General features: G+C 54.6%; 1 protein-coding gene across 4 annotated transcripts in view; it reads right to left on the bottom strand.

The window, feature by feature from the left end:
* The window catches only part of ANKFN1 (ankyrin repeat and fibronectin type III domain containing 1), a 254,019-nt gene that overhangs the window by 40,329 nt on the left and 192,401 nt on the right, over positions 1-21,289 (bottom strand). For 3 of the 4 annotated variants that reach the window (XM_076072300.1, XM_076072298.1, XM_076072301.1), the window contains 4 exons: positions 10,637-10,958; positions 9,887-10,133; positions 7,958-8,152; positions 2,521-2,634 (listed from right to left, as the gene is read on the bottom strand). In XM_076072300.1, the coding sequence (XP_075928415.1) occupies positions 2,521-2,634; positions 7,958-8,152; positions 9,887-10,133; positions 10,637-10,958 (878 nt within the window). The remainder of the gene's footprint in view (positions 1-2,520; positions 2,635-7,957; positions 8,153-9,886; positions 10,134-10,636; positions 10,959-21,289) is intronic. The other variant, XM_076072299.1, reaches the window with a different exon arrangement.

Below are 21,289 nucleotides of genomic sequence, written 5' to 3'. Positions count from 1 at the left end.
CGAAAGCTTCTCCGTGCCCCACAAGGAAACCCTTATTTACGTGTGACTAATCCATGTCTAGTGAGCAACACAGGGCCCTGATGCGGTTGGAAGCCTGGTTTATTATCAGTGAAGCAGGGCGTTAGGGGTATTGATGATCCGACCCCTCTATATGTATGTTGACTTTCTTTTGCACTGTGCGTAGCCAACCGCGTTAATCGGAGGTGCGGGAGAAGGACAAAACGCAGTCGTAAAGAAATTAGTTTTCAATCTCGATGGTTTAAAAGTGCATAGCTCCCAGTGGCTTCCTAATATAGGAAGGAAGAGCGTTCCCGATGGCCGCAGAAGCACATCTGAATTCGCACGATGCGGTGACCGTCTTTGTTTGATGGCCAGCCGCTGCTGTGTGGTTTACCGGAGTTCGTGTGACGGTGGTTCATGCTCCTCGCCCCTGCCTACCGTAGTCTCCTCTCTCATCTCACTCTACTCCCCTTCTCACATGCTCCCCTAAAACACCGTTGAATGAAAGTCAGGTTTTCAGTCCGTTTGGCCTCGTTCATCTCTAAGGGATAGACAGAAATGTATCTAAAAGCGCATGATGCAGTGACCATCTTCATCCATAAGAGGTTTTTTTGGGGCTAGATCGCATAAATATTAATGTGTCGTTAAACACGCCATCACCCGACACAGCCAATTAGTAAGGTTTGTCACGTAAACTCCGTAGGCTGAGAATATTTATGCGTTCTCGCGACAGATCTCAAACCGAGCTGGCCCTGTTCACTGGCTGGGCCCAAATTCCTAGGGCAGCATTAACTAGGCCAAATGAGCGCCAGAACAACTGCGTGGCCCACTGTTAGCGGGAAGGTGATGTTGGTGATGGCGACAACAATGAGGTGAATACATGAGCGTGACGATGAATAGTTTTAATGTCGATCGTCAACGAAAAATATGTTATTTATAGTTAGGATGCATACGATGATGTCAATCATTACAACGGATACGATATTCATGATGATTATGTTGATTGGAAAACGGAGGTGTATGCAATGAGGCACTCTAGATCCTTCACCCCTGCCTCTTATCACCATCAACATCTGACATGATCCCTCAACTGCCGGACGAAGGACTCTCCAAACCCATCACCATCTCAAGACACGGCTCTTTATCACTGCCACTCCAAATTCAATTCTAGCAAGCGGTCGACGTTGCCCGCCAATCCACGAGTGGGTTTCACGTGACCGCGCCCGCAACAACGCATGGATCGCTAGAGGTAACATGTGGATAAAATCTGGCGCAAACAAAGCGTGCGCGTGCGTGTTTGCGGCTCGTCAGATTCTAAATGGGTTTGACAAAGACGAGAGAAAAAAAATCAATGAGAACAAATGTTCAGGAGAGCGATGAGACTTCGTTAGGCTATAATTTCCAGCAGCTGTGCAGTGCCTGGAAGATGGGGACAATTGTTTATGATATAATCTAAAAGCCCCAGTAGTTTTATTGGGGTTATTTTCTTTCTTTCTCCAAATGAAGGAAGTTTTTTTAACATTCTTTCTTGCCATTGTCTCAAATTGGGAATGGACGGCGAAGAGAAGACCTGGGGCCTTCGAATTTCAAGCTGACTTTGTTTAACTCGGAGAGAACTCATTTGCAAGGGTGACCTGGGGCATTGGTCTGTGAGAAAGCGGACTATGAGCGCTGCTCCGTGTACAATCCCAATCAAGTCATTTGCGGTGTCATTTTTCGAATCAGGCAAATGCGTATCCTGACGCCGGCACACTGAACTAAAAATGATGTTTTTTTGTATATTGCCAGGCAAGGCCCACTGAGCTATATTGGCTACTTCCTCCAATATTTTAAGGTGCGGCAGGCCCCTGCAGGGTCAACTCCACCAAAACGAGTGCGCACGCACGCACGGCGTGTGATCTTCTAGCCTGGTGCTTCTCAACCGGCGGCGTTCACACAGCACTCACCATCGAGCTTTCTCGATCTTCACGACACAGAGAACCAAAACATCCCCGCTGCACCCGCGCGACCGAGGCAGCTGCGAGGGCCAGCGGCGATGGCTGACGGCCGTCTGCCGTACGGCGTCGCGACCGATGTGGAGAGAGGGGGAGGGCGGCAGGCGGTGGGTGGCGGGGGGGTGGTGGTGGGGCTGGATCGGCCGCTAAACGGCGCGGAGGAGGAGGAGAGTTCCGTCTGTCCCAGCTGGCAAACGGCGAGGTTCTATCCTCCACTATAATTTTATGAAAACATCACGGGGCACACCAGCTGGAACTCCGCCACACCGGTTGCGAAGCGACGCTCTTGGGACCGCGTTTGAGGAGCCTGCGCTCTTGCAATGGTGCCACAACGACCACCACCGCTACCACCACCCCCACCATCGCAGCCACCACCGTCACCGCCGTCACCACTGTCACCACTGCCACCACCTCCCCCACCGTCACCGCCACCACCGCAGCCGCCGCCGCCGCCGCCATCACCACCACAACCGTCACCACCGCCGCTACCGCCACCACCACCGTCACCACCGCCGCCGCCGCTCACCTTTGTACTTGGTGACGATGGCGGCGTTGATGAGCAGCGGCTCCTGGAACGAGACGGCCAGCGTGTGGCTCCCCGTCACGCACAGCTGCACGTGCGTGGGGGCATCTGGGGTTCCTGCACGCACGGCCATCACAACATTGCGAGATCGCGGTCACTCAATTTGTTGTTGTTGTTATTTTTATGTATTTATTATCGCGGTTGTTTGCCCAGCAAAGCCTGGCCGAGCCCCCTGCCTCTTTTCTCACGAGGGTCTGTAGGTGGGGTGGGGGGATGTGAGTGGGCCATGATTGCTGTGCGTTTTCCAACAGAGTAATTTGCGGGTGGTTTATAAAAATTGGAAAAAATTGGACCCATGACGTCGGCACTCAGGGAATTAAACGTCGCTGCAGGTCGGGAGTTGAATCGTCTGAACAGTGGCCGTCTGCAATGAGTGGTGAACTGTTGGGCCGCGTCACAGCCCCAGATCATAAACTAAACTATTTTTTTCATTTCACGAGGTAAGGCCCACTGATGCTATATCGCTCTTTTTTCTAGAAGCGGCCTGGGCTACCACAAATGATAGCTCAAACGAAGTGGCTTATCATCATGTGGAAATCTGGAGCAGTTAAATACTCTGAATGTGTGGTGATGTTGATTCTAAACGTGGAGGGAAAAACCCGAGGACCTGGAGACAAATTCACGCGACCACGGGGAGGGAGAGACACGCAAACTCCAAATATACAGCAGCAGGCGACATGGTCGGGATCGAACCCACGCCCTCCTGCACAACAGGCGAGGGAGTTAACATCTCGCCACCTTGGCGCCCCTTCATTCCCGCTACTGCCACCAAACCTCGCCGCTGCTCCTGCCACATGGACCGTCGGGGTTTCAAGCGGTCGCTGACCTCCGGGGCGACCTCTCCAATGCCCACCTCGGTTAGCTCCCCCCTATCTCCCCTTCAAGCTGCGCTCCTTGGCCCTGCTTTTGCACGACTATGTTCAGAACGCTCTGCCGTTGAGTTCCTTCGCAAACCTCCCAAGTTGCTTTCCCTATCCCGCCGCCCTCAAATTCTCCTCTTCTTCATCAGGCAAACGGGGCGTGAAGGATATTTTTTCCAGTTTCTCTGTTAAACGTCAGCTCTCTCGCTCGTAACGTCACCCGGATCATAAGTCAGCCGTATATATACCGAACTTTTAGTGTCACAAAGTCAACATCCTTCCCCTTCTTTAGTGGTCTATGCAGTCCACCGATAAAAACGCCGTGCAAACAGAATACGAGTCACATCCACCATGCTGGGACATCCTCCCGTTTACCGGCTTAGGCACAAAACCAGACTCTCATCCGCCATCCATATTCAGCCGGTCACGTCGATGGCACTTCTTCCGCACATTAACCACCAGCCAATCACATGAGGGGGTGGAGACAATTCGTGCGGTCGAGGCGTGATGTTAAGTGCCTCGCCCGGTGAACAGGTGGTCGTGGGTTCAATCTGAACCCTGATGCCTTGTATATTTGAAGTTGGCATGTTCTCCCCGTGGTCGTGAGGATTTTTCTCCAGCTCCTACGGGTTTTTCCCTCCACATTTATGATCAATATGTGTGTTTAGAGTCTTTGCTTTTTATAATATTTCCACGTGATACACCACTTTGTTGAGCTACTATTTGTGGCCAGGTCGCTTCTGAAAAAGAGCTATATAGTTTAGTGGGCCTTACCTGGTCAAAAAAATTTAAATTTGAATAAGTTTTACATCACAGCCAAGCTAGTAGCTGCACTGGCCCATAATTCCCAGCTACGTGTACTTTAGTGTCCATGAGATTATTGTTTTGGTGGAAACTGCCGGAAACAATCGCTGTTACGACCCCCAAAAATGCAGGGCAATAATCGCGGCCAGAGTCTATTGACGACTTCTCTCTCACACCACCCCCCGGCATCATGTACATTGCCACACAAAGTTCCACTTGCATCCACATTCCCAGTCTGTCCAGATATCTACGATGAATACCCCAGAACCACAATTCTTCTTCCACTTGTCGCGTTTGCTTCAATACCGACCGCCATCTCATCTTTTAGCAAACAACTCAATTTAAGGTTCCAGTCTGCTGCATCACGACCACAAACTGCCAGAATCGTAGATGGCCCCGGGGTCAAGGTTTGCCAGATGCAAGCCGGTCGCTTTTGACTTGATGATGGGCGCTGGCCAACGTTTGGCGCGAGAGGACACTCTGAGCTGGAGTGCGCACAACGGAGAGCTTGCAGGATACGCCGGTTGCCCTCCAAAGTTATTTTTGTTGGAGAAAAAAAAAAACCTTTTAAAGGCTACGCTGCCTCAAAACACGGAGAGTGGTTTGAGTTTTCAATGGCAAGGAATGTCAGCCGCTCATGAACGACTGCCGAGTCGAGGCAGAACCACCGGCCCGGTTCGTGATCGCAGCAGGGTGCCCGTTCTAGCGTGAAATTCCACCGCTGCTAACTTTCAAATCACTATTACAACAATGACGAAAACGATATTAACTCAATATTTGCAGTGATTTGTCAATCCGCCGCTAGATGAAGGCCTCTCCACGTCATGCCGGTCCTCGGGGTTTGTGACCGTACGTGAGCACGCTGGCAGTTCGTACGTTGAATAACGGAAGGCCCAGCACCGGCTCAAATACCACTCTGTCACTGATATTGGCCAGGGTCTGGAATCAAACTGTGGTGGCTGGAGTTTGTAATGAAGTAGACGAACCAGTGCGTCACTGCTCCACCCGGTAGCAATAATTCACGGAATCATCCAAGTGGGTGAATCTACAGTCCCCAGCCAACAGATGGCAGCTTCAGTGCAGGATCACCACGGTAACGCATCAGGGCGATAGCCTAGCACGGGTGGATCGCCACGGTAATGCATCAGGGCGATAGCCCAGCACGGGTGGATCACCACGGCGACGCATCAGGGCGATAGCCCAGCACGGGTGGATCACCACGGCAACGCTTCAGGGCAATAGCCCAGCACGGGTGGATCGCCACGGCGACGCATCAGGGCAATAGCCCAGCACGGGTGGATCACCACGGCAACGCATCAGGGCAATAGCCCAGCATGGGTGGATCGCCACGGCGACGCATCAGGGCAATAGCCCAGCACGGGTGGATCACCACGGCGACGCATCAGGGCGATAGCCCAGCACGGGTGGATCACCACGGCAACGCATCAGGGCAATAGCCCAGCACGGGTGGATCGCCACGGCGACGCATCAGGGCAATAGCCCAGCACGGGTGGATCACCACGGCAACGCATCAGGGCAATAGCCCAGCATGGGTGGATCGCCACGGTGACGCATCAAGGCGATAGCCCAGCACGGGTGGATCGCCACGGCAACGCATCAGGGCGATAGCCCAGCACGGGTGGATCGCCACGGCGACGCATCAAGGCGATAGCCCAGCACGGGTGGATCACCATGGCAACGCATCAGGGTGATAGCCCAGCACGGGTGGATCACCACGGCGATGCACCAGGGTGATAGCCCAGCACGGGTGGATCACCACGGCGACGCATCAGGGCGATAGCCCAGCACGGGTGGATCACCATGGCGACGCATCAGGGCGATAGCCCAGCACGGGTGGATCGCCACGGCAACGCATCAGGGCGATAGCCCAGCACGGGTGGATCGCCACGGCGACGCATCAAGGCGATAGCCCAGCACGGGTGGATCACCATGGCAACGCATCAAGGTGATAGCCCAGCACGGGTGGATCACCACGGCGATGCACCAGGGTGATAGCCCAGCACGGGTGGATCGCCACGGCGACGCATCAGGGCGATAGCCCAGCACGGGTGGATCACCATGGCGACGCATCAAGGCGATAGCCCAGCACGGGTGGATCACCATGGCGACGCATCAGGGCGATAGCCCAGCACGGGTGGATCACCATGGCGACGCATCAAGGCGATAGCCCAGCACGGGTGGATCACCACGGCGACGCATCAGGGCGATAGCCTAGCACGGGTGGATCACCATGGCGACGCATCAAGGCGATAGCCCAGCACGGGTGGATCACCATGGCAACGCATCAGGGTGATAGCCCAGCACGGGTGGATCTCCACGGCGACGCATCAGGGCGATAGCCCAGCACGGGTGGATCACCATGGCAACGCATCAGGGCGATAGCCCAGCACGGGTGGATCGCCACGGTGACGAATCAAGGCGATAGCCCAGCACGGGTGGATCACCACGGCGACGCATCAGGGCGATAGCCCAGCACGGGTGGATCGCCATGGCAACGCATCAAGGCGATAGCCCAGCACGGGTGGATCGCCACGGCGACGCATCAAGGCGATAGCCCAGCACGGGTGGATCACCATGGCAACGCATCAGGGCGATAGCCCAGCACGGGTGGATCACCACGGCGACGCACCAGGGCGATAGCCCAGCACGGGTGGATCACCACGGCAACGCATCAAGGCGATAGCCCAGCACGGGTGGATCGCCATGGCGACGCATCAGGGCGATAGCCCAGCACGGGTGGATCACCATGGCAACGCATCAAGGCGATAGCCCAGCACGGGTGGATTACCACGGCGACGCATCAGGGCGATAGCCCAGCACGGGTGGATCGCCACGGCGACGCATCAGGGCGATAGCCCAGCACGGGTGGATCACCATGGCAACGCATCAGGGCGATAGCCCAGCACGGGTGGATCACCACGGTGACGCATCAAGGCGATAGCCCAGCACGGGTGGATCACCAAGGCGACGCATCAGGGCGATAGCCCAGCACGGGTGGATCGCCATGGCAACGCATCAAGGCGATAGCCCAGCACGGGTGGATCGCCACGGCGATGCATCAAGGCGATAGCCCAGCACGGGTGGATCACCACGGCGACGCATCAGGGTGATAGCCCAGCACGGGTGGATCACCACGGCGACGCATCAGGGCGATAGCCCAGCACGGGTGGATCACCACGGCGACGCACCAAGGCGATAGCCCAGCACGGGTGGATCACCACGGTGACGCATCAAGGCGATAGCCCAGCACGGGTGGATCACCAAGGCGACGCATCAGGGCGATAGCCCAGCACGGGTGGATCGCCATGGCAACGCATCAAGGCGATAGCCCAGCACGGGTGGATCGCCACGGCGATGCATCAAGGCGATAGCCCAGCACGGGTGGATCACCACGGCGACGCACCAGGGCGATAGCCCAGCACGGGTGGTTCTCGATCCATCACGAGAGACGGTCAAAACCACCCACACGCGGCACGCGGCACCCGCGGGCGACAAAACCTCCGGCGCGCTCGGTCGCCTGCTGCTCCGCACTGATGGCACAAGCCACGGGGGACGCCACCTCGGACGCTCTCCCGCATCGCCCCGCGGACGCGAACGCGACGCGCCCCCCGTAGCAGGACGAGTTCCCCACCCTGCCCCCCGCCCCCCCCCCCCCCCCCCCGCGCGACCCATCGCGGCGCGGCAGGCATACTGACGCGCGTGCTCGAAGCCGGTCTGCATGCGCTTGTAGAGGCGGTGGCGCCACTCCCAGGCGGCGAGCTGGCGCTGGCGCTCGCACGCGTCGCAGCCGGCCGGCTCGTTGATGAGCTGCGCCGCCAGATCCCCGACACGCTGCTCCGCCTCGCGCGCCAGCGCGCTCAGGTGCTGTGCCCGGCTCTCCAGGCTCACGACTGCACACACGCAGGCACGCGCACGGTAGCCGTTAGCGGGCCGTCAGGAGCGAGCGCCGGTACCGCGCGCAGCCACGGAAGGCCGGCGCGGCACGCGGACAGGGTGGCTGGCCCTGCACCGTGGCCACTCCCTAGTGGCCACGGTGCAGGGCCAGCCACCCTGTTCGCGACACGCAAACAGGGTGGCTGGCCCTGCACCGTGGCCACTCCCTATTGGCCACGGTGCAGGGCCAGCCACCCTGTTCGCGACACGCAAACAGGGTGGCTGGCCCTGCACCGTGGCCACTCCCTAGTGGCCAGCGGCAATGTGAAATTGGGGCGCAGAGTCGCCAGTTAGAAATCTCGACGATTTGCCTATTCAGAGTTATAACACGTGACTCGTACTTGTTACGAAAGCAACTTGAAAGTTTACGAATGGAGCTTCCCCCTCCCTCGCACCCGAAGACTCCACGCCTCCACACACGGTTGTCTGATTCTCCTTTAATTTCCAAAACTATTCCCAACTCTCGACAAGAACATGTTAAAGAATATAAAGTTCTAAACCTTCTAAAAAAAAATCATAAGATCGGCGGAGTGAACAATTGAAGTGGTGATTTTAAAAAAAAAAACGAGATCAAAGGTTGCAACAGAGCTCTTCATCAATACCGCCGTAGCTACCCGGTTGCCTCTGCTCAGAAACAGCCCTTAGGGAATTCCGCACGATAATTGTCGGACGTGTGAGCGCGTCGGTCCGTCTGTCTGTACTCGGGCGACAAAAACTTCTCAGGGTGAGCGGCAGCCGGATGAGCAAAAAAGTTTCTCAATTTGTCGATGCATTATGGGTGTTGGAAGAGAGGAGTCAGAATCACAGGTCGGGTTCAGAGTCAGAATTTGGGTAGGAGTTATAGTGAGAGTTGTGGTTATGGGCAGAGTGAGATTTGGCATAACGGTGAGAGCACGTGTTGGGACTGATCCCTCAAGTAAGGTTGGCGAGATGTTAACTACCTGCCGTGGTATACAGAAGGCCAGGGGTTTCGATCGTGACCCTGATACCTGCTCTATATTTGAAGTTTGTGGTGTCTCTCTCCCCGTGGTCACGCGGATTTTCTCCGGGCCCTCCAGTTTTTCTCCATGCTCATTTAGAATAAACTTGGATTTAGAGTGTTTGACCGCGATACACTTCCACGTGATAAGCCACATTTGTGGCCAGGTCGCTTCTGAAAAAGAGTTCTATAGCTCAGTGGGCCTTACCTGGTAAAATATAAAATATAGTTTAGTTTTATTTCAATATTTATTTCGGTGATTTGTATAACATTCCCTATACTTGGCATTCCTATCGTGTTTTGTATTGTTTGTTGTTGTAACGTTCAGACCAGGCCCTACTGGACATCCTCCAGCATAAATATTCTGATTCTGATTTCAGGCCAAGTCACTTCTGACAAAGTGCTCTATAGCTCAGTGGGCACTACCGAGTAAAATATAAAAACGTAGTTGGGTTTATAGTTTAGTTACGGTTATGGGCAGTGTGAGAATTTGCATAACGGTGAGACTGCGTGTTAGACTGATGTCTCAAGTGAAGAGTTGGTGTCGAGCTGAAGAGTTCGGTTCGGGGCCACGGCTGTGCGCGTGCGTGCGAGTGTCGCGTGCGTGCGAGAGAGTGGCGCGTGCGTGCGAGTGGCGCGTGCGTGCGAGTGGCGCGTGCGTGCGAGTGGCGCGTGCGTGCGAGTGGCACGTGCGTGCGTGCGAGTGGCGCACGTTGCCGACGCGGCGTCGCGCCGGGGGCCTCACAGTGCGGGCTCTCGCGGGCGCCGGCACGCAGCAGCATGCGCGCCATGGGCACGTTGTTGGTCATGCTGGCGATGTCGAGCGGAACGAGGCCCTCGCTGTTGGGCGTGTTCAGGTCCAGCTCGTCGGGAGAGAAGCGGTCGAGCAGCAGCCGCACGCCCTCCATGTCCTGCTGCTCCACGGCCGCCAGCAGCGCCTCGCCACACTGCAGGTTCGGCTAGCGGCGCACGCCGCGGGGGGGACGGGGGGACGGGGGGGACGGGGGTCAAAGGGTCACGTGAAGGCAAAGGCGCAGATCTCCCGATTATTCGTCATGTAACTTTTCGGGCAAGTGCTGTTAGCGAGTACCAACTGTGAAGCCGGGCATGGCAAACAAGTCCAGAACACGAAGACAAAGATCCCCCGTATAGCCTACCCAGGCTGTAGGGGCAAGTACTGCTAACGGGCAGCACCTATGGAGGCCGTGGCACTGCACACGAGGGCCACCGGCCGGTGGCCAGCAACATGCCCCGGCCGCCTTTGTCTCCCCAGTGTTAACGTTTGTACGCATTTCACCGGGTAACATATTCGAGGCTCAGTCGACATAAGCGAGGCCCGGGAAGATCGTCACCGGCATGGGGCCCGAGCGGCCATGGCACTCGGGTGGCACAGCGCTTGTCGCGGCGCGGCGCGGCGTCCGTGGTTGCGCTCCAGCGGGATCTGTGCGCCGCACCCGCTCACCAGCGACGCCGACTTGCGCTGCTGCCGGTCCCTCTCGGACCGCGTGTGCACCGCGCACGCCTCATCCGAGCCGCCGCCGCCGCCGCCGGCGCCGCGCAGCTTGTCCGAGAGGTTGCGGTACAAGCGCTTGGCGGCGCTCGGGGAGGCTCCGTCGGAACGCCGCGCCGCCTGCGGCGCCAGGTTTAACGGGCCACCGGCGCCGCCGCCGCCGCCGCCGCCGCTCGTTGCCGGTGCCACGGTCGATGCCACTGGTCCACATCCCCCCGCCGGCGAGCTGAACTGCAGGTCGCGCATCTGCTGCGTCATCTCCTCCGGCGGAGGCCTGGGCCCGGGGAGAGGAGGCGTCGTGAGAATGAACGATGGTCAGAATGGAAGCGCGGCTCTTAACCGTTTCCCCTTCCGATGACGTACGTGTACGTGCACGTACTCGTTTAAGGCTGAGTCGACCTGGGGGAGGCCCGGGACAAGTTCACGTACGCGTATGTGTACGTGCGCGTACGTTATTCGTTTTTCTTGCCATTTCCGTTCCGATTGTGTACGTTTACGTCATCGGAACGGAATCGATTCCAAATGAAATCGGAAGTAAAAGGCCGTGCTAGAGGTCATGTGGAACAGTGTGGCGCCAACTATCATCGAGTGTGGTCGTGTCGCTCCGGCTCTCTGTGGTGAGTATAATATCTTTAAAAACAATGGCGCGGCTACACCTTGCTTAATAAAATTTACGCTAACCGCGTGCACGCGTTAGGAGATTCAGCGGTGAACGTGACCCACTCTGCAACTTGCAGACATCTCAGAACGGGGAAAGGGTCAATTGGCTTTAAGTGAAAATACACGGCGAGCACGGAGCGCAAACAACGAGCGGGCTCACGTCTCAGCCCACTCTCGCCAAAAGGCTCCACGCGCAAAACCATCGAGTCCAAGTTGGGGCTGTCGCTTCGTCTGGCATCACACTCCGGGTCCTGAGGATTGAAAGCGTTATTGTTTTTATTTTGACTGCCGTGCGGGAAAAATTTCCCACTCGCGGGGCCATAGGGGGATTGTGTGTTCACAACAAAGGTAATTTTGAAAGGATTTCAAAAGCAGTTCTGTGAAATCTGCTTCCACGGGAGCCGTTAGCGAACGCATCGTGATGCACTGCTTATTGCGAGAGTTCTGAATGGAAAAATACGTCTCCGTTATATTTACATTTAATGACCTGCATAGCTAGAATAGACAGATATAAAACATATTTTTGAGGCATGAATGTTTGGCACCATACCGCATGGCCAGTGGCTTAGATGGGATGGAGTGGCCGGTGCGGTGTTCTTGCAAAAGGCGGTACGGAAAATCTGATTCAGAAATAATTTCTTTGTAGCTGAATGCGTCGGGAATCTGAAATAAAGAAAATAAAAGTGACACCCGAGTTTGAAAGCCCTGCGACGGCTCCGCGCGAGGCTCGGCGAGCCACCGCCGAGGCCGCGGGCAGATTCAGATTCAACCGCGGTGAATTTGTCAACAGGCAAAGGTGCCCGGCGTCGCATTGTTTGAAGAGCTTACCAGCCTCATCCAGATCACCAGCTAAGATAATACCCAACTGAAACGCTTGGGGCCACTGTGTCGTTTAGAACCGCTGACTCAACATCATCAGGGCTCATCAGTACAATTCAGTTATCAACGTTTCACTGCTGCCACATGCCTCTGGGAGCCCCATGTATGGAGAGGGCTTGTGACCTATACACTCTGGGAACCCGTTGGGCCCTTGCCCAAAGGCGACGACAACGATTCTCACCAGAAATATTGCCGCTTGGGGCGGAAGAAAAACAAACAGATGTGACCACGAAATACACGCAGAGGCGGCACGCGCTCACACGTCGCGCCCACGACGTCGGCAACGTTCGGCGACTCTCGGGAGATTGCCTCGGCGGCACCGCCGATAGCGACCGGTGGCAGCCCCGTTTGTTTGCGGCGGCCTTCTCGTGGGAAGCGGCAAAATACGAAAGGGTCCGCGAGTGCCGAGCGCGGCCAGTGAGGTTAATCGAGAGAACGCCTGCGAGTGGGAAGAGGCTGTTTGAGACGTCTCAACAAATCGCCGTCAATAACGAGCCCCGAGCGGACGGCTCCTCCGTGGTCAGGGTGGCCGCATCGCTCGCTACGAGCGTGGCCCCAAGCCGGGACGGGAAGCGTCACGGCTGCTCTTCACACAAGACAAAGATCCCCGTGTAGCCTTAACAGACTTTTGGGGCAAGTGCTGTTAGCGAGCACCTACTCTTCACACAACAACCGCCATTCGCCACTGAGTGGCAGTGATGTCACCACGGCGTCTGTGCCAGGCTAAGTGCACGTTCAGGTCACGTGAAGTGTCGAACTCCCGCTGGCAGGAGGTCACGGGGCAGACCCAGAGGTGCCACGGGTCGACTGACTGAGACGACTGGCCGGTGCACCACCTGTGCCCACTACTGTGCCAACTCTTCACACGTACCCGCGCACGTGCACTGCGCGGCCGCATGGAATATTTGGAGTGATCGTTTCACCAAATCCGTAATTTTACACGTTGAGACAATTAGTGGCAGTGGTGTGGCACCATCCATCCTGCGCAGCACCCTCCAGGCTCCAGCAGGGCCCGCGTTCATGCTTCACCTGTCCGTCGCACAGCCCCGGGGTGCGGGGGCTGTCTCCTCCCCCCGCCTGCCTCACCCCCCGGGGACCCCAAGTGAACATTAGCCTCCCGCGTAGCCCACTCGCCGCCGTGATGTGCTTCTTCTCTCCGCATTTCCGCTACCTTAATGTCCCATCATCGCCGCCCACGTAAAAGCGGAACACCGCTGCAGTTGTCCCCAGGTGCCCGGCATCCGGGACGGCGGGAAATGGCCGCAGGCGACGGCGTTTTCCGCCCTCTCGCAATCCGAAGAATTGCGGCGATTAGCGGCCTTCCAGAGTCTACCGCTTTGTGTTTTTTTTTTAGTGGCCACTATATTCGTCACAATGTCAGTTTAGCACGTAGTAAGGCTTTTTAGCAAACCAATATTATCCATGATAACGTTTTTTTTTTGTGGGGGTAGATCGCGTCAATATAAATGTGTCGTTAACCCCGCCACCACTCGACACGGCTAAATTAAATTTTGATTTAAAGCTTTCGTGACTGCAGTAATTCATATTCTTAGTTTTTCGGTAAAGTCACGTTGAAGAGAAGCAACAAAATAATAAAATATATATAAAACAATAATTTTTATTGTTATATATATTTGATTATTTTGTTGTTTCTCTTCAACGTGACTTTACCGAAAAAACTAAGAATACGGCTAAATTAGTCATGTTTGTTGCGTAAACAAAACGTGCCAATTAGTTACTACTTCAGCCAGAGTTGTGGCAAGTCAACTCTGGCAAATCGCCTGATGAAGCTGGTTGCAATCACCAGCGAAAACGTCACGGTAGTAAAATGAAAAATTTCGTGAGTTTACTCTCAAACACAGCGGTGTCATGAAGGAGTAACAATTGTCACGTTTTGTTTGCGTGACAAATCTTACAAATTGTCTGTATCGGGCGGTGGTGGGTGAACGACATTTATATTTACGCGATCTAACCCAACAAAAAAAACCTTTATTATTGCCACAATGCAGTGGCCAAAATATAGCCGCAACTCCTGGCTTTGACGTTGCTCGAGAGACGCTGGTGGTTGAATCATCAACCACATCAGAACATCAACAGGCAGATGTACACACCTCCCTCATGCATGGAAAATTAATGGCGGAGGAGTGCTACTGTGGTCATGAATCCCAAACCATGGACGATTTAGTAGATCTATTCAGACAAATCAGAGACACAAAGAGATGCACAGAGACCCATAGGTGTACATAAATATACATTAAATACAAGCCACAGTGTGATTGTGTCCATGCAAGCCATACTATGAACTGTAGAGTAAACCACTGCAGTCTGCGTTCCCACAACGGAGGAGCAGGAGCTCAACTACACAAACTCCTTCTCTCCTGAAGCCCTAGAGAGCAAACCTGGATATCATTGGCATTCAGCTTCTGAACGCACTGCCATCACGTGCGGGAACAGGAATGGCTGTGTGCACTCGTGTGTCCGCGTGCAGCAGTGGCACATTGGTGAGTTAGCGGCGCTGCACTGCGGACCCAGCGGGCCTGAGTTTGATTGCCGGCCGATGCTAACGTTGGCGATATACGAACCGACCGTGAGCCTTAAACCGGCCACCCCATTCTAAGCCTTCGCCAACATGCGACTGAACGGAGTGGTGCAATTTGGTCACACAAAGCCCCGCAGCTTAAAAAGGCCTTTGTTCCACCGTAGATCAACAACAAGCTGTGAATCGGATTTCATGGTCATCGTCATTATTATTATTATTGTCCACAATTGAAAAAGAAATCAGACAGCAGACGGCAATGTATACCAATCATAAAGCCTCCCTCTCGTCACTGCTTCGGGTAATTTAAGAGCTGCTCTGTGATCACTGCAGGATTAAGGTTGTCAGAGTAATCCATAGCGGATTCGAGCATGCTCCTTGGTAGCAAGGGAGGAGGGGGGAGCGGGAAGGGGGGTGCATGGAGGGATGGGGGGGTGTGGAGGGATGGGGGGTGTGGAGAGATGGGGGGGGGGGGGTGTGGAGGGCTGGGTGGCCATGGAGAACAAGTTCAAGACCCATCCTGGAACCCCCACGGGGGCGTCACGAATGCTCGCTGGTCTGCGACGTTCACTAGAACGCACTACGATTCATGAATCTTGAACAGAAACTGTCCTTCGCTGGGTTTTGCAAGTGAATGGCGGCGTGATTAATGAGAAAATAACATAGTGGATTGAAACGAACCTCCCCCCCCCACCCCCACTGATATGACTGTGAACGTTGAGAAGCGCGGTTTAAAAAATTTCAGCGGCCGGGGCCGTGAACCGAGTCTACGCCGCATGAATGCGCTGAACCAACGAGCTCGACTCATTCACAACATTACTGAACAAAATAACGAATACACACATGAAGCTTGGGGCTGCTTTTGAATGTCCCACTCGCTCCGCTGATGAATCCGCGAATCTCTCTCGCTCGGCGAGAACTTAAATAAGCCAAATAAATTATTCATTCGGTCACGTTAGGTTAATCTCCGGCGCCCATTGTAGATGAACATCCGCGCGAGCGCTCGGGGCGCTGACGCCGCACGACAGTTGAGCGATGGCCGTGTGCCTCCACGGGGGGGGGGGGGCTCGGGGGGGCCCCGAGAGAAGTGCCCCCCCTGCCGCCCCCCCCTCCCCTCCCCCGCGCGTTACGTGCCGGTCAGAGAGGTCAACCAACACTGACGAACGTCTCCCTCTCTCTCGCTCTCTCGGCAGAGGTCCAGCCACGGTCGGGGGGTGACGTCCGAAATCGCCGACCCTCATTGTGTCACACTCAATGGTCCGACGAAATAAATAAAGAATTCCATAAACGGCCAGATAAATGAATGCAGGCAGTCCCCGACTTGCGAACATCCGCACTTACGGACGGGCTTCCATGAGACGTTTATTTTGTTAACAATCCGACTTGTAAACGTGAACTCGCACTGGCGAACCGAGCCGCGGAACTATTTGGTGCGGCGCGGCGATCCTCAGCAGGATGTCCGCAACCTTAACTCACGATATATCTTTTACAAGGCAAGGCCCACTGAGCTGTATGGCTCTTTTTCAGAAGGCGACCTGGCCACAAAATGATAGCTTAACGAAGTGGCTTATCATCACGTCGAAATGTATAGTGACCAAATACACTAAAGGCATGTTTCTAAATGTGGAGGGGAAAAAAACCAGGGGGCCCAGAGAAAAATCCATGCCAGCATGGGGAGAGACGCAAACTCGAAATATACAGCAGCAGCAGCAGGCATTAGGGTCGGGATTGAACCCACGACCTCCTGAACACCAGGCGAGCTAGTTAACATCACCACCGTGGCGCCGTGTATGCTGGAACTATTGTTCGCATTTCAATCCGACCTACGAACCGTTAAACTTTACGAACGGGTCGGGGACTGCCTGCGAATGTTAATAATGCCAAAGGCCATTTTAATTCGCGGATACAACACTCGGATCCTTTGTTCGGCGAGCGTACCGCGTCCGCATGCTGTGGCGCCTCCCCCCACCCACCACCACGCCGCGCGACACGGTAACGGGAGTTGTAAGGGCTTTGGAGCTAAGCGGGATTGGCTGGAGCTTTGTGAGTTGAATTCTTTTTCAGATTTTAAATCTTTTTTTTTAAATGCACCCATTCAGTAAAAAAAAACACTACATCTTCATGTCCGTTTAACAGTCGCCAACTATTAGCTGGAATTACATCACCGACGTTTTGAAACATCACGCAATTTTGAAAAGCCGACCATGACTATAAACCGTTCACCTCTTGTGTGCGTGCGTCTCTCTGTACTGCAGGTTAATCAGAATGTAATTGACATTGGTGAATTGCCTTGTCGATGACGATGATGGTAAGCGTACTGCAACCCTACGCTTACACACACCGCATTTGACCACGAGCAGAGTATACAACGCTCACATTTGTTTTTGGGTTAAGCAACGTGGCAGTGAAGCGTCGGACATCGCGCAGCACAGCACGTGGCACAACCCGAACTAAACGATTTGCCGTGCCGTACGTGGAACAAAGAAGAGTACCCTCTACACGACGTGTCGTGGAAGTCGCTTGTTACACGAGTAAGGAATTGCCATGTTTTGTTTTACGTGACAAACCTTACCCAATTGGCTGTACCGGGTGGTTGCGGGTTTAACGACACATTCATATCGACGCGATCGAACCCAAAAAACAACCTCGAGTGTGGATAATATTGGTCGCGAAAGCTCACGGGTTCAACCCACCAGGCGAGGTAGTGAACATCTCGTCACTGTGGCTCCCTTAAACGTGTTGCAAGGGGTACGCAGCAGCAGCAGCAGCACAACGGCAAGAAGCTGGTCCAAGGGTGTCGATTTGGGAGTAGATTAACATTCTTGGAGTCACCAATGCGTGCGCTTACAAAGGATATGGAATCACACCGATGGGGTTTCTGGGCCCACGGCTACAAAAACACCCGCCCGAGAATCCATCCTGGCGAAGCAAAGCTGTGCTGGTAGTCGTGTGTGTGTGTGCATCATGGGGAGTACCTACGTACTTGGAGACCCGGCTTCGATTCCCACTAATGGTCAACGCCAGTGAAGACTATCTGAATCGGACCATGAACCTCCCCTAGGTCAACTAAGCCTGAAATTCGTACCTGGTGCGGTGTGTAAAAACATCTAGAAAAACAGACAAAGGCGGTCGGGCGTGGTGCTTGCCACCCACCCCCTCGTGTGCCGTACCGGCCTTCATAAGTACTCGTTCACAGCACTTGTCCTCAACAGTCTGTTAAGGCTATATGGGGGGATATTTGTCTTTATTACATTGCATGCTATTGTGAGTGTGCTGTGTGTGCGTGTGTGCAAACGTGGGCAGTGGTGGTGCAGTGCATAGCGCACTGCGCTACGAACCACAGTAACTCAAATTCGATTCACGCTCACTGCCAACACTCGCGACGATTGTCTGAACCGGTTCTGGGCCTCCCCGAGGTCGACTCCGCCTCAAGCAAGTACTTGTTGCGGTATGTAAACATCAGCACTGACAGAGGTGGCTGGGAATGAGTGGTCACCCACCCCCTCGTGTGCCGTGCCGACCGCAATAAGTGCTCGCACTTGCCCCAACACTCTGTTAAAGATGCAGTGGGATCATTTTTGTCTTTTCTTGTGTGTGAGTAAAACTGTGAAAAATATAAAAAGTGTAAAAAAAAAATGTAAAAACCAGTCTCTTAACCTTTCATCAACGTTCATTTCCTGCTCACCTTTCTTACGCTATTCGTTGCGCAAGGTTGCAATTAACTTTGCTCAGTCGGTGTTAGCCGCTGATGATGTGACACGGGTATATCTGTCATTCCTGTTGCTCTATGCCCTGCGTTTTGTGTTTAGCCTGTGGTCCTTACCCGCACACCTCCGATGAGAACGTACGGTGCGAAAGAAGTTCAACACACTACACGCATGCATGCCCCCTGTACCCCTCCCGTCCTGCTGTGAGGTGCACTGATGCCTGCCTTATGGAGGGCGATTACTGGCACGTCAAATCGAGATCGATTGATTGATGCACCGCGAGTGTGGTGCGCATGTGTGTTGTGCATTAGTGTTGTGTGTGCATGAGTCACGTGTGCATGAGTGTGTCGTGCACGAGCGACGTGAGCGTGAGTGTCGTGTGAATGCGCGCGTGTGAATTTGGATCTCGCTGGCAGCAATGGGGAGTGACATGAGTTGGCTGCGCTGCCTGAAGTTCCACTGGCGACAAAAACAACACGTCCCGTTCGACCCCCCCCCCCCCCCCCCGCTTAACAAGTAAGCGCCGTCGATAGTTGTTGTAAGTGGCCACCCCCGGGCTCCGTGCAGACGCGGATTTAAGAAATACCTTGAGCTCTCCAAAGCAGCCGAGGGAACGCCAACAAGTTGCTTCTTTCGCCTCACATGCACGTATATATATGTTCTTTGAAAAGATCAAACAATGACTCCCAAAGAGTTTGCTTGAGAGGATTCAAATGTCCCGGGGCCCAGCGGTGGCGTTTGGCGAAGCTCACAGAGCGGACTGGTCGTCTCTGCACAGAGGCCAGAAAAGCCATCTCTCTCTCGCTCGCTCGCTCCGCGCGGAAACAAGCGGCACCCCTCCCCTACTGCCAACTGAACGGGCGCCACAGTGGCTATGAGATGTTAACTCCCTCGCCTGGTATACAGGAGGTCGTGGAGTTGATTCCCGACGCCTGCTGCTGTGTATTTAGAGTTTGCGAGTCTCTCTCCCCGTGGTCGCGTGGATTTTCTCCGGGTCCTCCGGGTTTTCCCTCCATGTTTAGAATCTACACTGCGCGTTTAACATATTTGGCTGCTACATATTTCCACATGATGAGCCACTTCGTTGAGCTATCATTTGTGAACAGGTCGCTTCTGAAAACGAGCTACATAGCTCAGTGGTTAAATAAATACATAAATTCAAGGTTATAAAACGCTTAAATATTTTCACGGGGAAAATTACATTAACTCTCACAATCTGTGTGTGTGTGATGCTGAGGCACGAAGACATCATCGTTATTCACGTCCAAGCGCGCTTGAGGGCATCCAGAGTGGACGTGTGGAGTGCCCGATTTCACGGAAACACTCCCTAGAGAGGTATTATTGTTCACAAATATGTTCCAGGAAAAACAAGGCTGAGCCTCCAAGACTGATGATGAAGGTTGTTTGGGTTAGATCACGTAAATATAAATGTTTCGTTAACCCACCACCACCACCACCCGACACAGCTAATTAGCAAAGTTTGTCACGTAAACAAAACGTGCCAATTATCGTAATCAAAATCAGAAGATTTATTTATCCTGGAGGTTACTAGTTACTACTTCAGTACACCAGTGTGTTGCACGTACATTTATGAGGAAGCCATTGGAGCTATGCACTTTAAAATCAATGATTGAAAACTCATTTCTTTGTCAAAGCATTGTGTGTTTAGTTTGCTGTCCTTCCCCTGCACCTCCGATTAGCACGGTCGGCTAAGTACGCTGCGACAGAAGTTCACGTACACGTACATACATACATACAGTCGCAGTCGCCAAGCCATCACCGGGCCATTTGGGATGTTCCTCCAGGAATCGCGATCCATCTCCCCCGGCCAGACCGACTGCTGGCTAGGCGGAGCGCGCGCCCGCTCGTGCCGTGAGTCCTCGCACGCTCGCGCCTCGCTTCCTCATCGACCGCGGGGCGCCGAGGCGAGTCGGAACGTCCGCTTGAAGACGTTCCGGCTTGGTGCCCGAATAGACCCGGACGGGCGGGCGGTGCCGTGCGAGGTTCTCCCCCCCCCCCCCCCCCCCCCCCGTGGTGACGTTCAGGACGAAGCGAACCCGGGTCCCAACGACGACGATGGCGGCGACGTCGCCGTCGTTGATGGCGCGCGCCGAGAGCCTCGAGGCGAGCGCTGTCGGACACGAGCGGTCTCTGAGCAATCAAGGGCTGATGTTAACGAGTCCTATTCAGCTTCCCCAAAGCGCTCCTCCGCCTCGCCCATGATCACCGCTGTAGTCCATTGTGACAATCCCCTTCGGTAACAAAGGCAAAGACAAACATCCAGCGTATAGCCTTCACAGAGCGTCGGGGCAAGTGGTGTTTGCGAGCACCTATGAAGGCCGGCACGGCACACACGAGGGGGTGTGTGGCCACCACTACGCCCGGCCGCATTTGTCTTCCGTGGCGATGTTTACACACCATGCCAGGTACTCATTTGAGGCTGAGTCGACCCAGGGGAGGCCTATGACCGGTTCAGATAATTGTCACCGGTGTTGGCCGTGAGCGGGAATCGAACTCGGGTCGCCGGGTTCGTAGCACAGCAGCGCAGCGCTAACCGCTACGCGACCGCTCCCCAGAATGCCGTCCCCTAATGTTAGCAGCCACTCTGCCGGGTGATCTCGTTGTGTCCTTCCAACAAACGTCCGCCATTTATTGTGCAACCTCGCTGCACATTGCCAGCCCTGTTCGCATTCACGTTGAACTCGAATTTGCAGCTCCCGCCCCCTCCCTGTGAAGCACCTTTAATCGACTGCCGCGATTTATCTTTCACGGTCGTTGTAATGACCGCGCCGTCGGCGCTTAATGCCGTCTCAAAGTTTATGT

Source organism: Petromyzon marinus, chromosome 37 (assembly GCF_048934315.1).
Source record: "Petromyzon marinus isolate PM22_M1 ecotype Great Lakes invasive population chromosome 37, UKy_Petmar_22M1.pri1.0, whole genome shotgun sequence".
In the NCBI taxonomy this organism is placed as follows: domain Eukaryota; kingdom Metazoa; phylum Chordata; class Hyperoartia; order Petromyzontiformes; family Petromyzontidae; genus Petromyzon; species Petromyzon marinus.
Note: the sequence above shows the minus strand (reverse complement) of the source record. Positions and strands in the feature narration are given on the sequence as shown.